This window comes from Leptonotus elevatus, chromosome 14 (genome assembly GCF_054856555.1).
Source record: "Leptonotus elevatus isolate MCC_2025b chromosome 14, RoL_Lele_1.0, whole genome shotgun sequence".
In the NCBI taxonomy this organism is placed as follows: Eukaryota; Metazoa; Chordata; class Actinopteri; order Syngnathiformes; family Syngnathidae; genus Leptonotus; species Leptonotus elevatus.
The window spans coordinates 3,056,693-3,074,258 of record NC_141252.1 but is presented as its reverse complement, the minus strand read 5'-3'; the positions used below and the strand labels follow the sequence as shown (position 1 = coordinate 3,074,258).

The following is a 17,566-nucleotide window of genomic DNA, read 5'->3' as shown; positions in this document are numbered from 1 at the left end:
TAATCAAACAGTTGCGGTGTTGTGTTTTCCTAATCCTTTATTTTTCATACAACAAAATAATACAATTTCGTAAGGCGTGTTCCAATCAGGGTTTTATGCTGCAGGTTCCAATACTGATTATCCATGAAATCGTCCAATACGGATCATATGGATTTTCTGCACATTTTGCAATTATGCATGAACAGAAAAATAACATTCAACAAATACAGTAATTGCAGTAATATATATATATATATATATATATATATATATATATATATATATATATATATATATATATATATATATATATATATATATATATATATATAATGGAAGATATTTGAATTTACTAAAGAGGTGAAGTAATTTATGTACAATAATATTTTTTCCAATGTCAATCATTGTTAAAATGCATAAAACACAGAATCTGTTATTGGAATGTATCAATAAATACATAATACAATTTAATAACGAAATAATTGCTACTTTTACTACATCATATTTAAATAACACATAAGTCTGTTTTCAGACCTTTTTTTTTTTACAAAGCCTATCAAATTCGAACTTTTATTTCAATCTCAAAGAGGTTAAAATCTTATATAGCTTCCACTTAAATTTATTTAAACCATTCAAGATGAAAATAAAATATGAATAACAAATAAAAACGGAAGACGTCGCAGGCGGCACTGACGTCACTTTTATTTTTGCGCATGCGTGCTCGCCGACCCCGCCCCCTTCCTGTCAGGTCTTCCGCCGCGCAAGTGCCTCCTCAGAATGGCGGCTCTTTTGGAATCGCTACTGGCAAGGAAAGTAGACCTTAGTAAGGTCTTGGACTGGCTGAAGAATATCCAGGTGGGTCGGAAATACCCTCGAACCCCGTCGGTGACAAGCTCGGCTCGGGTTCGGCGGCGTACCATTTGTCCAAGGGGCGTGACATGAGCACATTGCGAATTGTAAACAAAACTTTTAGCTCGGCAGCTAAGCAAGGTAGCGTTAACTCATTGCGGCCGAAAATTCGCTTTGTTTTTGTTATAATCTGGAAGGGTGATGCGGCTAAATAGAAATTACCCGCAGGGTAGGTAGCTTCTTTAACATTGCTATTTTATAATAAAATAGTTATTATTCGCTGAAATTATTGTGTATTGCTGGAATGAAATGATTTGAACTCTATTCTTCAATAAACCAGCGCCCCATAGAAGACAGCACATTTTTTTCAATATGTTTTTAAGAATAGTTGTATTCTAAAAAAACATACTGCAATGACATAATTAAATTGACGCAGTGGTTATTTTTGCCGTGACCGGCAACTCGCCACTTAGCGTTATTTTGCCGTGAATCGGGCAACTGACAGGTAAACGAGCTCATCTCTACCTGTTGAGTAGACGCTCCTGTGGCTAAAGCCAAACTGTTTCAGGGCTTTTACTTTCTGGACCTGGATTCCCCAACCCTGCGCGCGATAACTAGAATATTTTCTATACAAATATTTATACGTAAAAATAAGCATTTTAGCTCAATAGCTTCCAGGTCATGTGACCAATTTACTCAAAATCAGTGTGGGATCAGAGTACCGTGTCCACCGCATGAGATACGCCATTTGTTTTTCCATTTCACATTTCTCAATCATTTCTATGAATTTATATGCATAAATTGCATTTGAGCTTAATAGCTTCCAGGTCATGTGGTTTCTACTCAAAACCAGTGTGGATTTGCTTTTTTTTTTGGATTTAACTGTAACTTCTGCAATAGGGGCACACTAAAATGTTTTTGTTTTTTTCCGAACGTGTCGAGAATATCTAACGTCAAACTAAATTCACTTTTCACTCACCCCGAAAGTTCTGCTTTTTTTTGCGTCATGGATTCGAATACCGCCCTGTACCTTTATTTTATTTATTTTTTTAAATCTTATTACATTTGACTATATTTACAATTTCTTGCAGCCACTCGGGAGTTGTAAACGACCGTTTTGTTTCACGTTTTTTATTGAAGAACTGAACAGTTATGCAGTTGACATTTTGTACTCCTTTTGCATTGTAAGGGTGTATGGTTTTTCCTTGTTAGCAGGATAGCGACAGTTTGACCTTCAGCGATCCAGAATCTACGGTGCACAAGCAGGAATTCATCCCGTTCCTGCTCAACTTCCTGCGAGATCAGAGCAGCCAGGCCCTTACCCATGGTCCCTCCACGCCCGCCAAGACCCCCAGCCGACCCAGGCCCGCCGAGAGGAGGGCCTGCAGGTCGGCGGGCGGCGGCTCTCGCGGCTCCAGCCGGATGCAGCTGTTCTCGCCGACGCCGTCCGCAGGATCTGAGTCGGGCCTGGGTTACGTGAGCAGCCCCTCCTTTTCCACCGCATGGAGCCCGGCGTCCAGGCCCTCAGGCTCGGAGCGGAAGCCGAGCCAGAGGATCCGTCTTGGGGACTACGTGCTGTCTTCCCCGGACCTCCAGAAAGGCCGCAGGAGGAGTGGGAATGGGGCGGGGAGGCATGCGGGAGGAGGGAGAGCGGCACATAACGCTGACGACAACGCGCGGAGAACCGGAAGAGGAGGAGCCTTCGGCGGGACTAACGAGCAGGTTTCTCCTCCGTCTGCGGGTCAGCTTAATTTCAACAACTTGGAGGATTTCCCACCCGTCGGCTCGTCACCCGTTACACCCACGTGAGTTGTGTTATCTACCATTTTTAAAAATGGACTTAAAACCTTTCTTTTTAAAAGACATTTTAATTTATAAACTTGTTTTGTCTGTCTCTTATTTAGGTTTTCCTCTTTTAACATTTTTATTATTGCAGCACTTTGAGATCTCTGGTAGATGTAAAGTGCGTTACAAATAAAAAAAATGTTTTATTATTAATATTGTTAGTATGACCAGTTTGAACCATTTACTTAGGTGGGTGTGACAATCGGTGGTACTTAAACTTAACTTTAAGCAAGTTCATGCTAACTTTTATTTTTATCTAATTTTCTGAAAAATAATATATATATATATATTTTTTAATGCTAGAGCATGATGCAGCCTCTCAACTGCAGAGAACGGTTGAAGAAATGGTAGTTATTACAAAAACGGCCAGCAGGTGGCAGCAGAGCAAAGGAGATCAACCAGGGCCATGTTAAAAAAAGCTAATTTACTCACAGTTCTAAACAGATTTGTGAATAATGATCAAACTTAGCTATCTTCTAATGCTAATTGCTGCAAAACGGAAACAGATAGAAATATATATTTTTCCAGATGAAAGAACAGACTCTAATCTTCCTTTTGGTAGCTTCCATGTTTTTATAGGAATAGAACACAATGGGCCTTGCAAAATCAGTCAAAATCCAGTAAAACAGCCAGGAGAGAAGGGGATTGCTTCAGTGAAAATGACTGGGAGTGAAAATTAATGGATATTTTTTACATTATTTAAAAAAATCTCAAAAATTTTAAATTTGCTGAAAGCGTATTAAAATTTTACTTTTGTCAAAATAGCCAAAAGAACGGGAAATAATCCACTAATTAACATACAGTTTATTGCCCGTTTGAAGGCAGCCCTGTCTCTTTCAAGCTGGGGACAATTTACCCTGCTCCAAATATGCTGAGCCAATCACAAGTCAAGTTTGTTTCTGTGACAACGAGGCGAAACTAGGGCATTGTATGCAAACATTAAAAAGTCAATTTTGCATCCATATTCATCCTTTAGATTTGTCATCATCCGTCCAACAGGGGCAGCAAACCATCCAGAAGAATAAATCCAACGCCGGTAAGCGCGGAACGATCGCACTCCAAGCCCAAGATGTGCTTCACCTCCACGCCCTTCACCAAAGCTCCCAGCCCGCCGCCACCGGGGATGGAGAGGCCCGACAGGTCGGTGACAGCGATCAGCCCCCACAGCCTGATGGAAGAGAGGGAACTGCTCAAGAGGGAAAAGTAAGAACAGCCTCCAAATTCCAACCATAGCCTCCTCCGCTCTAGCGGATGCGGATACCTCAGTATTTTGAAGTCATGTGAAAATCATGCGTCCCCATGCGTTTCCTCCTATCCCCAGGTCTAAACGAGCCCAGCAGACCTGCTCTCCTCCGCTAGCCTCGGACGAGCTGTGCACACCGACCAAGTCCGGGGTCCGAGTGGTCACAACCAAGGTGACGCCCGACCCGCAGACGCCCTGTCCCGAACCATCCAAAGTCACTCTGGCCTCCGACCTGGACATGCTGGCGGAGCTGTACTGCGCCTGCATATCCGGTGCGTCAACCTGAACGGAGTGCCAGAAAAGCAACAAAAGAGAGCAAAACCATATTTTTGGGGGAATGTTTTTCCAGAAAACCTGGTGCCAAACGTTTTTCTGGAGCTCTTCTTCGTAATGCAGCTTCTCACGTCTCAATCTCCTCACACTCCTGACAAAAATGATGACGATGAGGAAGAGAGTGTGTGTACGCTCAACTCAGGTATTATAATAGACGACACTCTTTTTTGTTTCTTTTTTTCATTTTTTTTTTTTTGAAAATGTAAACTTTTGTTCTATTTGATGCATTTTTATAGACGTGCTGGAGAGACCCTACCTGAGGACGGTGCACAACTGTGTGTACTTTGCAGTGAAGGTGCTGGAGAATCAATATCAGTGAGTATTCGTCTCCATACATGACGTAGCTTATTAGCCTACTAGCTTGCTTCAAGCTGTTTAGTGCCACTTGAAGTTTTGCATGTTTAGCATTTAACCTAAATTTTTAAATGATTACTCAATTATAAAAATAGTTGTCAATTACTTTGATAATTGATTATTTGATGATTCATCGATTAATTTGGACAGCTCTCCTTTCAAGCATATATTCTTGATGCTCTGCAAAAAACAACTAATATATGGCTGACCAATATTGATTTATTATAATTATTTTTAGACTGATGCTGAAAAATTCAGATAACCGATTGAACACGTAAGCACTTTTTCTTGACGTTCTTGTTTTTATTTTGCAGGTTGTTGGCTCATCTGGACAAGTGCACGTTGCGTCTCCTGGCCGAGAACGAGAGAGTGGCGTCGTTCTCGCCGCCCCTCAGTGATCGTTTGAGTCAGGCCCAGGACAGAAGTACGGCCGAGGTAGCATAATGAGATTCATACCTAAACTATGCCCTCAATTAAAATGACAAGAGATCAATTTTGTAAGCTTGATGTCTTGTAGCTCTCATCCTCCGTTTCCACGTTCATCCACTCGGTGTCCTTCCAGCCCGACACAGACAATCGCTCCAACTTCAGCAGCGACAAGGCCTTCCACACCTTTAAAAAGCAAAGGTATTGACTAGATTTGAGATGAACTTGCTAAATGACTTACATTTTTTGTTGTTGTTGGAAATAACAGGATTTTATGGGAATTTACTTGACCAAAAATCATGACTTGCTAGATACCGTGGTTTAAAGGTCACAGTTTGGTTTTTATTGGGCACAGTAAAGGAACAAAATATCATGTCTTTAGTATAAGCATGTGTGCGTCAGCAGGCAAAAAATTTTTTTTAGCAATTTTTTTTTCTGTGAAAAAAATGGACGTGACACTGCTCCCAAAAGAAAAAATTGCTATGCAGTGTTCCCTCATTTATGACTGGGGTTACATTCCCCCCAAAAATGTTTTTTTTTTGTGAATTAGTGAAATCCGTGAAGTAGTCAGCTTTATTTTTTTCCTTTATTATGAATATTTTAAGGCTGTAAAACCCCTCAACACTATTTATTGAATCAATTCATCACCTATCCCTCGTACAACCTTAAGTTACGGAAAGTAAGGGAATTTTTATTTGCAGCCTCTATCGTACATGACTGCAATGCATCCGAATAGTCATCTTCTAAATTGACTGATTGATTTTCTTTTCATCTCAGAGACATTTTTTACGAGGTGCTTCGAGAATGGGAGGACTTCCACAAGAACCCTGGCTGGATATTTGATGTTGCCCTCGGGAGTCGGATCAGGCAGGTCAAAGTCTTTAATTGCTACTTTGTCTTGTGCTGTTTTTAACTAATCTTACTCTCTCTCTCTTTTTGTTTTGTTTCGTGGGGTCTCAGAGGAATGATGAGTCAGCTGACCGCCGCCGGAAACCACTCGCACTTTGCTCGTCTTTTCCTGAAGCAGCTCGTTCAAGTACGTCCAAGCGTTCCACTGCAATTACCTTTGATATGAATCCACTGCAAAGTTCAACTCCCGTGTTCAGATGTGCAAAGGGCCTCGCGTTAACAGCTCAACCGGCGACACCCCCGACGCCGACCTGCTCGGCATGCTGGGAGCCGATGGCCTGGGCCGCCTGAAGCGGCTGGAGGAGCGTCTCATCCAGCCTCGTGGCGTCGGCGGCCCATGCCCGCCGCCGTCCTTTCCCGGACACCAGGAGTTCTTCCAGGACTTCTTGCAAGCGGCCAGTTGGTAAGACAGCAGGAAGATGAGTTATTGACACGGTCAATGAATACTAATTATTATTAATACTAGTGGTGCAACTGATCACAAAAGTCACAGATCGGATCATGGATTTTTGAGTCGGATCAGCAAAAAAAGAAAAAGAAAAAAAGATAAATAGCACTTTGCCTTCATTTATTTTGTGAAGTGCTTTTTTCATTAAAAAAAAACAATTAAAAATGTCAAACATAGCCGTGTGGGATTTAGTGTCTTCATTTATTTAGTAAAACACATTTTCCCATTAAAAAAAAAATCAATTCAAAATGTCAAATATAGCCGTTTAGGAACACAACTTGTAAGTGCAATATGAGGCAGAAACAGTCTTATTTGTACATGTTTCATGTGTAAAATAACAAGGTATTAATGGCTTAAAGTTGTTTTCCTATAATCTAAACAACTATGATTGACATTTTGAGTTGAATGTTTTTCTTTTTTAATGGGCAAAAGTGTTTAATAAAATAAAAATAAAGTAAGACAAAGTTCTATTTATATGCATGTATATATATATATATATATATATATATATATATATATATATATATATATATATATATATATATATATATAATTTTTAATTTTTTTAAATAATGAACATTCCCTTCCTTTAAACATGGAGAGTGAATTACAAAGTAGCCTTGTCCAGAATATTGAAAAATAATTCAAGTAAGCCAGGTACCAACTGTCAAACTTGCCAGCCGGCAGCTCGACACTCGTTGGTCATGCTAACAAGTAGCCGCTAGCCACTTATGTCGGAGACTTCTGCCATATCATACAATGACGGCGTAATTAATTAGCGGTTTCTTTCTAAATTAGCGATTGAACATGAGTTCGGGATAGCGTTGTGTTGATGTTGATCGCGACTACAATGTCAATCAACTTCGATAAAGTCACGTCTAAAAGGAAAGTCAAGCAAGTAAAAATTTGCATTGCCATCAATATATTACTGCATTTGGTCAACTTTATTTTGAAGTTCGGCTTTCAGCCTCCGTGACATGTCAGAATGGTATCGACTGAAAGCGCACTTTGTTTTCTTTTCCCACCAACCAATCCATGGATCGGGTGTGATCCGAACCGTGGGGCCAGATCCGAACCGACCACGGATCAATGATGATCCGTTGCACCACTAATTAATACTAATTGACAGTACGTAATATGTAAACACATTTTCTTCTTCACTTTGCTTTCTGAAAATTACTCTCTTTAAAAGTGCCAAAACGATTATTGGGTAAATCTCCTGATTTGGTTGCATTGTAATAAATACTAATAACCGCACTTTATTGACTTAATACCAGCTGTCAGCTGAACCAGCACCTGCAGGATAGCTTGTGTCAGCAGCTCCTGCAGCTGGACGAAGTCTCCGTCCTGACTCCTCCGACTGCCGTCGGAGAACGAGGGGCGGAGGGCGAGGAGGCGGGCGGCGACGGCGACATGGAGCAGCAGGTACATGTCCGCCCGACGGCCGCGAGTGAAAAGCACACGTTGTGGCGCTGACTGAAATGCCGCAAACCTCCCGCCAGGACGAGAAGCAGCGCTTCACCTCGGTGCTCCTCCTCGCTCGTCTCTTGGCCAAGTTCTTGGGCTTCATCTCCTTCCTGCCGTACCACACGAGAGAGAAACCGTCCAGGGAGATCCAGGAGGCGGCGGTCGCCCTGCGGAGCAAGGTAAAAGCGCTAACTTTATGTTTTGCTCACAAATGGGATGGACTTGAATGCGCCATGGACTTCTTTGTATTACAATAACATTTGTACATACAGGTAAGAAGGTATATTCTTTAAAGAAGTTAATTGAAGAAATTTGTACCTACTGTACTTTTGTCCCACCCTGTGTGTACACAACTATGGTACCCGAAGAGCGTTCCTGTGCTGGACGTGTGCGGCGTCCTGAGGAACAGCATGAGGCACAGGCGCACCATCTTGACCGTGCCGTGGCTGGTGGAGTTCCTCTCCATGCTGGATTTCACCGGGCCGCTGCTGCTCAGCTACAGGGTGGTTCTGGGCACGCTGTGTCTCCTCTACAGGTATTTGTGGTATTCCACAGGGCACTTCATCAGGAACACTATAAGAATGCAAGTGTTTGACTATTGTTTTTTCTGGGTTTTTTTGTAACACACTGAGAGCTGAGACTGACTCACATTTTTGTGTTTTTATCTAATACTTGATATTATTTCCTCATATTTAGTGTTTTTGTCATTTTCTTTTGTTTTCTCTAATAATTTTCAGTTTTTAATATTAAATATTATTTTCTAATATTTTAATGTGTTATTTTACTTACATTTTTTTTATCAGTATTTTTTTTCTAGTATTTTAGGGATAGGATAGGATGCCTTTATTGTCATTATACACATGTTCAACGAAATTGTGGACGATTTCCCCTTGTCAGTGCAATAAGAAATGAGTATAAACATAAGTAAAATAAAATAGCATAGAATAAAATATCTACGATATAGATATCTAGATATTTTATTATTATTTTTGCAAACATTTTGCATATATGCAGATATTTTTCTGTATTTTGTCATAATGTATTTTGACTATTTTTCTTTTCAGCCTTTCCATCTAGTATTTTAGTTTCCCCCCTTTAATATGATTGCCTTAAAAAAAACTGATATATTTTCAATTTTTTTTTCCTTCCAATTTTTGTATGCACCTGAAGGAAAATGGTCCTGGGCAGATGCAGCGAGACGTTTTACCTGAACAAGCTGCTGATTGTGTCCGTCCTGGGATGGCTCTTCCAGGTATGCAGCTCCCTCCACCCCTTTTACGCATGTAACACACGCTTAACGTACCGTTCGTATTTACCAGATCCCGGTGATCCCAGAGGAAGTGTTCTTCACCAGTGACTTCACTAAGGTGGCCGAGCTGGAGGAGATCAACGGCAATGCTGTCGGTCTCGTAAGTAGGGGGGATGAAGGCCGTTCGTGACGCTCTGCAGACATTTCACATTGTGGGGTTAACATCCTTGGAAGCCATTTTAATGCGGGGAATTTGTCGTATACCAAAAAATGAACTCCATTTTAGTTTGTCTACAAGTCGCTGCTGCCAGCTTTAAAGTGTCACCGACTCATTGTTTGATAATGATTACATTTAAGAGGTAGTTTTCTTTTACACGACATCTCCAGTTCACCTGGCTGCAACATTAGTGAGCATAAGCAGTCAAGAAAATGTGTGTGCGTTGTTATCTCTATACAGGACTGCATCCCCCTGGTGGACCAGCAGCTCCTCTACACATGCTGCCCCTTTCTGGGTTCGTACTGTTCAAGTTTGTCCTCCTCCATGATCACATGGTTTATGTACTGTAAACAAACTTCGCTTTCGCTCCCCGGCCAGGCGAGTTCCGCAAGCTCCTCGCCGCCTTCGTGTCGGGAAGCGGCGCCAAGGGCGGCGGCATCGTGCGCAAAATCACGCCGACGTCGGCCGAGCCCCAAGACGCGGCGGGCGTCTGTGGCGGCAAGCAGTCGCAGCAGAAACTGCAGGCAGACCTGGAGCAGGCTTTCTTCCACAACCAACCGCCGTCCCTGCGCCGCACGGTGGAGTTTGTGGCAGAGCGGGTCGGCTCCAATGCTGTCAAGCACATGAAGTTGGTATCTGAGTGTTTGAATAACAGCGAACCCTTGCTATTCTCTACAAACTTTTTTGCTCACTGGCCCAAATTTATTTTTAAAGCGGATATATGGGCGACCTCGTTTATAGAGCTAGTAAAAAAAAAAGTATGTAATACATGTAAAATATCTTATTTTGATCATTAAAAAGATACATTTTGATCTCATCTTACTATTTACTTTATTAATTAACCAATCAATGAAATTTATTTTTAAAATGGTAAATATACATAAAATACCATTTCGTTTTTAATGAGAAACAAAAAGTACATTAAAAACAAAAACTAATTATTAATCTTTTGTTGATAAATGTGAATTGCATACGTTCTACGGAAAAAAAAAAGTGAAATGGCGAGGCGAGGGTTTGCTGTGCTTTTTCCATGAGTTGGTGTTGTGTTATAGATAAGGTTGGTTGTTCACAGGGCGACATTAGTGAGCGAGTTGGTGGAAAGAGGGGATAAAATGCTCAGAGACGGGCTGGAGTCACCCAAAGCCAACCCGTCCAAACTGAACGAGTACATCTGTGCTCAACTGTGTGAGGCAGGACTGGACGCCCTGAGCAGAGCTACCAGGTACCACAAGTAAAAAAAATAAAATCTCAGTTTCTTTAAATTGATTTCCGCCTTTCATAATTTGCAGATTTTGCTGTGAAAAGAGTCCGGAAGCCATTCGCATTTTGCTCCCTGATGAGACCTCCCCTGCTGTAAGTCCCATTTAAGTGTTGGTGTTCAATGACAAACAGTATTTCCTCCTCATTAACCTTGTAGCATAAAAGTCAATTGTTTAAAAAAAAAAAAGAAAAGAAAAGAAAAGAAAGACCCCAAATATACAGTATAATAAGGTAATTAGTGCATCTAGGGAATTTAAAAAAAAATCCACACCCGCCATTATAATTGAAATTTTATTTATTCAAACACATGATTGTTAATTAAAATGACATCATAAAAGACCCCGGCTTACTTTATTTTCCTCATTGAGTGGCTTGATTGTAAGTTGTTGTTGTTTTTTTTACTTTGTCTTAAGGTGCTGGCCACATCGGAAAGCATCACCATACACCTGGCCACAGAAAAAGCTTGCAGTTGGCTCTCAGCCAACATAACGGGTACGCTTAAGCCATGCGTGCGCATTCCGCTCGTCCAACGGCAAACATTAAAATGTCTCACTTCCTACCGTTCAGCGCTCATCCGGCGAGAATGGAAGAGCAGGTACGAGCGCGTAACCAAGACTTTGACTGCTGACTCTGCGGACGAGCTGGGCCCGCCAATTACGCCCAAGAGGAAGCAAGGGGGCGCCAGAGTGACATCTTGCCCTCCCTGCTGCTCCCACAGTGCCTCGTTGCCTTCTGACGTCCTTATTGCCATCAAGGTATGACATGAATACAGTGATAAGTTAACGTGCAACCCGATGAATGCGTTTTTAGAGGTATGAGCGGCCATTTGGCCATTTTTTTTTTTTTTAGAGGTGCAGTTTTTCTTTTTGTGAGTTGTGAGCGTGGTCACAGATGGAATTGAACTCTTTTGTCAAGGCATTGCTGTAAAAGGTACTTTCATGACTAAATGGCGGCAATTTAACCACATCATTCGAAGGACGTGCTGAGCGTGGCTGTGGGCCCCCGGATGGACGAGGAGCTGCCGAGCGGCTCTCGGCTCCAAACGCTCTTCCGAGGAGTGCGAGACACACTCGTCTGCAAAAAGGTTCAAATGCACGCATCCAACCGCGCTCATTGTATTGTTCGTTGTCACGTTTAATCGAACACCTTTTTTCAAATCCCTTTGTGTTCAGTTCTTAACAGCCGTGTCGGAGCAAATGCTGCTTAATGCTACTGTCCTGCTGGCCTGCAAGCTGGGTGAGCCTGGCAATGATGCCTTTTATAAAAAAAAAAAATAAATCATGGCATAAAAGGCCTCTGCTCAGTCAAAAATTTTCTGTGAGTCCAGTCTCTGCGGAGCTGCCTCTGGCTCCTCCGTCATGCGGCGAGGGGTCCGAGACTTCTGTCAGAACGCTGCTGGAGCAGCTGAGTGAGCTTTGGGGGCGAGACAACTGTTGCTGTGCACCCCTCCACCTGCTCTTCAGCCCGCTAACCGTCACCGCCGTGCTCAAGGCTGGCGACAACGAGGTACTGTCACAGCATGCGTTTATCCATTTTCCTTATATAGTGTTTATCGGGGGATCGCGGGTGAGCTAGATTCTATCCCAGCTGATGTCGGGCGAGAGCCTTGGTTTGTCCTGGACTAAAAATGAGCAGTCACACACTCATAGGATTATAAAAAATAAATAAAAATAAAGACAATTTTAGTTTTTAAGTATATGTACTCATAAAAGCACAATAATCATAACCAAGTTATTTGTTTAAATGATAATGAAAAGGATAAAAATTAAAATAGAAATATAAAGAGCACAATGTAAAAAAAAAAAAACAGTACATGGTTATGAAAGTAGTAGGTTTAAAATGGTCTAAAAGCACAATACGTGTTTACATTTTAAAAAATATATAAAAAATAAAACCTATGAATTAAAAACAAATAAACCTATGAATAAATAAAAATGTGCATGATTACATAGTTATTTTAAGCAACTATACATAAAACCACAATATAAATATTTTTTCAATTTATGACTTGAGTATTTTAGCAATTATTGTAAACACTTCAGATACTTAATACACAATATTTTAAACCATGTGTACATAAAATATATTATTGGTAATTACTATTAATAGTACATAGTCACCATATAACTAAAAGTATTCTAGCAATTATACCAAACAATTAGAATAACTTTAGCCAATCAATAAAGTTTTATAAGTACATGTTTACATATGCAATGTGCATAAAATATATATTTTTTTTATTTCCTCAATTTTTTTTATTAATGCTTTGAATGTTTATTGAGAAAATATGGAGTTTTTTTTTTATTTTGTTTTTAAATGTTTCTTAGATATTTGTAAAAAAAAATCGTTTTCATCCAAAATCTTCATCTTCGACGTCTCCCCGTCCTTATCTACTTTTTGTGTACCTTCTCTCTGTTTAGTGTTTGAGTATTTAAAAAAAAAAAAAAACTATACAAATCAGTTTTTTTTTTTTAACAGTTATTATTATTATTGTAATTGTTCTTTAGTGGAACAACTACCTGCATGTGGTGAGGAGGCTGGTAGACAGAGGCCTGTTGTCCGAGGAGGAGCTTGTATCTCACTGGACCAAACTGGCAAAGCAGACGGTGCCAGCGGTGAGTTTTTTCTGCCTTTTTCCAAATCTGTCCATCTTCATGCTTTAAAAACTATTTTTACACTGCAGGAGCTGATGGAGAAATTTGGTCAGGACAGAGCCTCTTCCTCCTCACTTGTCAATAAAATGGACCTGCTGCAGCTGTCTAAACGGACTCTAGAGGGTGCTACATGACAAAATGAACAAACAAACAAACAATGGCAGGAAAAATCCTGCAACAACTTGCTCCCCTCGTGTTCTGGACATCTTGTAAAACAGAAAATGATATATAATATAAAATATAATTTTATCAATGTAGCACTTTCCCATGTGAGTCCTTACATGAATGTGACGCTGCATTTGTTCATTGTCACCCCTTTTTTATGCTGCTTTTTTTTTTAAGTTGACAACAATATTTTTGGTCACCGAACTGACCAAATATGGATAAGGATGATAATAACAAAGAAGAACTCTGGTTAATGTTTATATCACGTCTTCCTCAATGTATTTTTGTATGAAAGATAGAATTAAACAAATAAGCAAATATGTCGATATCTGACTCCTAGTTCTGAAAATGTGTCCGTAACTTCCGCCCCACTATTACTTTGCTGTGAGGTTGAGGCTGCTTAACATAATCACTCCCACGTCAAGGTTTTCCTTTTCTATTACATTTTCGAGGCAAAGCCACAAGTGATAAGGTAAGCAGAGCTGCAGTGCGAGTACAGATTAGTGTTAGCTAATAGCGTTTGATGGGGTACACCCTGGACTGGTTGCCAGGAAATTATAGGACGTGTTTAAGACGACACACATTCACAAATCACATGTATGGACAATTTAGAATGCTGATTCCACACAAGGCCAGAGCCAAGATTTGATTCCAGAATTTCTTGACTGTGAGGCAGAAGTGCTAAACAATAGGTGCCTGTTCTGCCCATAGATATGTACAATTTAAATAAAAATGATTAAAATAATCGAAATTCTAAATTATACATACTTTATGTACAATAAAAAAATGCATCAAAGGTTCAAACCAAATTAGAAATTTTACCTATGCATTTTTTGGGGTACTCTATCCTTTTACTATTTAAATTTTGCTATTGCTATATAAACCATATTTAAAAATTGTATGCAAATGTACAAAGATCTGCAGAATAAAGCATACCTGCTGATTTTATACAATGCAGACATCCTAAGAAACTAATTTGTATATAACAAATATTTAAAATGTTAATTTAAAAGACATTTTGCAATAAATAAAAAGCAGCGATTATCAAATGTGAAATTACCAATGTGAATAATAATACACATTCACCAAACCAATTTTGTTACAATTTTAACATAGTAATGTATTAAAAAAAATACAATTATATTTGAAAACAATTTTAAGTTTTACATGATTGCATATTTTTGGTTCAACGTTGTTGTGTACCTAATGAATTGTCCGTCAGTGAACTTTTTTTTTTTTTTTTTTACAGTGTTAGGCTTGTGTCGGGCAAAAAAAAGTGAACATTTCCTACAGTGTTGATTTTTTGGCTCAGGTCACGGTCCCGCCCACTCCGTGACTTTTGTATCCCAGCAGGAAGTTCGGCAGCTGGGCTTCACTGTTTGAGAGCGTCGGTCTGTTGGTCCGTAAGACGAAGACGTCACGCCGGCGGAGATGGCTTGAAGACAGGCCGGACAACAGGGCTCTCGCGCGCATACACTAACCGCTGCTTTTTTTGCGGGGGAAAAAACATGTCCGGAGTCCTGCTATGCAGCCACTTTTCCGAGTCCACTGCCGGGTGCTTTTGTGAGCTGTTTACGCCGAGGAGTGACACACTGCTGTCAGCATGGCCAACGTCAAAGTGGCGGTTCGAGTCCGACCGCTTAACGCGAGGTAAAAGTCGGATAACTACATTAAAGTGTATGTTATTATGGAAATGTACTCAGTGATACTTAGTTACGGAATTTGTGTGTCATACAATGTCAGTTAGCGCCAAACTGGACTTTCCAATGCAACATGTTTTGTTTATCGTCAAGTGGGAATGATTTATGCTAATGCGTGCTAACTTTTGTCATTACAGTTGTGTTCATAAAAATATACTTTTTTTTAAAAATTATTATATGAAAAATATATATCGGGATACCTCCTAATATTCAACAAATTAATTTCTTATTTGGACTTATCTGGTTTGAAATTTTCTAAAATAATGAAATAATGTGCTATCTTATCGTATTTGCAAATCAAAAGTAGTGTAGCGTTATTTTGATTTTAAATATTTAGTAAAAATAGTTTTCAATTAAAAAAGGTTTATCTTGTAAGTTAACTTTTTATTTAATATATCATATTTCATCTAAGTATAAATTACAATGGTTCAAAATCTTAATATTTAATTATTAAAATGGTGTCATTTTGTGTGATTAACCTTTTTTTAAATTCTACATGAGCGGTCCAAATAATGGATGGATATTTATATTCCAGTCTAGTCAAGTCAACAAATATTAACAACATTGCCTGATCTAACCACAAGAGGAAAAAAAAAAAGTTTCATCTTGTAATTAAAATGTTTGTTTTTTTATTAATAAAATTGTGTTTTATCTTAAAGCTGCTCAATGCAAGAAATTGAATTTCGTATCGCTACTGCTACGTGTGGTTGATTAATGAAACTGCACACTCCCTTCTTCACGTACACAACGTGCGCATGACGTCACATCCGCAGGCAGAATCCAGTCTGACTATTGGCTAGAAGCTTGCAGGAGTGCCCATTGTGAACAGCTAAGGTGTTAATCTGATCATTTGAGGATGTTTGAGTCATAAACGGTGAAATAAAAAGGCTATTGTCAAGATATTTTTGAGCAAATTGCTCCATAGAGCAGCTTTAAAATAAGAGTGTCATATGTTGTGTTGTGTGTGTGTGTGTGTGCTGTATTGACAATTCCCAACATCCGGTCATTTCTGATATTCACATCGTGAAAACAAACAGCGTATTGTATTGCTTTTCCCTCTGACGAGCAAACACACCAGGCCGATAGTTTTTGTAGTCAAAGGACATCACATTTTGAAATTAAAATAGTCCTCCAGTCCAATGCTTTTCAATGAGCGGAGACTGTCATTTCACCAAGTAAGACCGCCATTTTGCCTTGTGACGTAAGCTCGGAATTGTCAATAGGCATGGGCCAATTACGGATTTGATGATCAATAACCTTTAATCACAGCCAGGTAACCCAATAACGAGCTCTTCTTCTTTTTTTCTTTTTTTTTTTGACGGGACTTCTAAGCAGAGCACAATATAATTGGCTGCTGGCAGGGTTGTGTAAATGGGGCCGCCTCCTTGCGGTTAATTGCTCCCATTGAACTTTTTGCCCCTCCTTCTCGGTGGGGTGAGCAGTTACGTACTGAGGAGGGTGCAGGAGCGAGATGAAAGAGACACTGCAAACATGGATGCCTTTTGGCTCTGTTTATCAATTTGCATAAAAAAAATGCTTTTTTTTTTTTTTTTAGAGCTGTAATATTAATACAGTGATAACTTTAGCATATTGCCTTGTGTAGTACCCTTGTTGCATCAGATGCGCACATTTTGAGAGATGACCTTGTTTTTGGGGATTTTGGTTCTGATAGTCCAAACACACACATGCTGGCCCGGAGGGAGTCCAGTCCTCACACTGTCATGCTGGCCCTGCTGGATGTTACGCGCTTGTTTTCATACTTAACCCACAAGCGGCAAACTTGGACCGAACTGGACCCGATCACTACAAATGTCCTTTGAGAGCCCCAAGAAAGGACTGCAACATATCACAAGAAGTCCCCAGATACTAGAATTGTGCGATCTAACGATCGTAGGCAGGATGTAAAACATAATTTGCTGTAACGGTGTATTTATTGTTCATATAGTGTTTTTGTTTGTTTGTTTGTTTCATAGCTTTTGGACAATCTGAATATACGTTAACAAAAGACAAGTCTATTTGTTGTTAGGCCCCCCCCCCCCTTCCCATCGCTAATGAGGGAAATTTATTTTCCTCTGTGAAGAACTAATATTAGTGCCGTACTGATGAGTAGGGAGGAGTCTTTTGACACAAAAATTTTAATGAAAAAATAATTATTTTCATAATAACAGTTTTTGTCTTGTCACCCCCACACAGGGAGAATGCGGATGGGGGCAGGCTGGCAGTCCAGGTGGAGGATAAGTTTGTGAGGATCCAAAATGCCAAGGTTGGTAATAACAAGTTAAATTTTGTTTTTGTTTTGTTTATTTGAGCATATGGGGGAGGGGCAATGGTAAAATATTGGATGACCCCTTCCCCCAACAAATATTAGCCAAAATTATGACATATTAGGACAAAATTGCAGTAAAATTTGGGATTGATACTAAAATATTGGGTACAAATTACAAACACTAAAATAAATAATAATAATA

General features: G+C 39.8%; 2 protein-coding genes across 4 annotated transcripts in view; both read left to right on the top strand.

Moving 5' to 3' along the window:
* The first annotated feature begins 728 nt into the window (after window positions 1–728).
* cdan1 (codanin 1) lies at window positions 729–13,731 on the top strand. 3 transcript variants are annotated; one of them, XM_086094690.1, is made up of 27 exons: window positions 729–834; window positions 2,044–2,633; window positions 3,673–3,876; window positions 3,995–4,188; window positions 4,266–4,391; window positions 4,486–4,564; window positions 4,918–5,038; window positions 5,121–5,230; window positions 5,807–5,896; window positions 5,990–6,065; window positions 6,136–6,341; window positions 7,664–7,811; window positions 7,889–8,032; window positions 8,222–8,388; window positions 9,024–9,105; window positions 9,173–9,262; window positions 9,560–9,614; window positions 9,698–9,947; window positions 10,392–10,541; window positions 10,609–10,672; window positions 10,993–11,071; window positions 11,147–11,334; window positions 11,556–11,663; window positions 11,752–11,815; window positions 11,907–12,085; window positions 13,087–13,194; window positions 13,263–13,731. In XM_086094690.1, exons 1-27 carry the CDS (start codon window positions 757–759, stop codon window positions 13,365–13,367), a joined length of 3,855 nt encoding a protein of 1,284 aa, XP_085950816.1. In that variant the 5' UTR covers window positions 729–756; the 3' UTR covers window positions 13,368–13,731. The 3 variants fall into 3 exon arrangements, with proteins under 3 accessions (XP_085950816.1, XP_085950815.1, XP_085950817.1); XM_086094689.1 differs by having other exon boundaries at window positions 734–834; window positions 2,041–2,633; XM_086094691.1 differs by lacking the exons at window positions 11,752–11,815; window positions 11,907–12,085; window positions 13,087–13,194; window positions 13,263–13,731 and having other exon boundaries at window positions 734–834; window positions 2,041–2,633; window positions 11,495–11,646.
* Window positions 13,732–14,781: 1,050 nt separating this feature from the next.
* Window positions 14,782–17,566, top strand: part of stard9 (StAR-related lipid transfer (START) domain containing 9) — a 32,089-nt gene continuing 29,304 nt past the window's right edge. The window contains exons 1-2 of the mRNA XM_086095554.1: window positions 14,782–15,048; window positions 17,292–17,361. Of these exons, the coding sequence (XP_085951680.1) occupies window positions 15,002–15,048; window positions 17,292–17,361 (117 nt within the window). The 5' untranslated portion in view covers window positions 14,782–15,001. The remainder of the gene's footprint in view (window positions 15,049–17,291; window positions 17,362–17,566) is intronic.

Coding starts and splice junctions, on each gene's coding strand:
- cdan1 (XM_086094689.1), top strand. CDS start 757: ATGGCGGCTCTTTTGGAATCGCTACTGGCAAGGAAAGTAGACCTTAGT. Junction 3,877..3,994: donor GAACTGCTCAAGAGGGAAAA/GTAAGAACAGCC, acceptor TCCTATCCCCAG/GTCTAAACGAGCCCAGCAGA. Junction 11,335..11,555: donor ACGTCCTTATTGCCATCAAG/GTATGACATGAA, acceptor CATCATTCGAAG/GACGTGCTGAGCGTGGCTGT.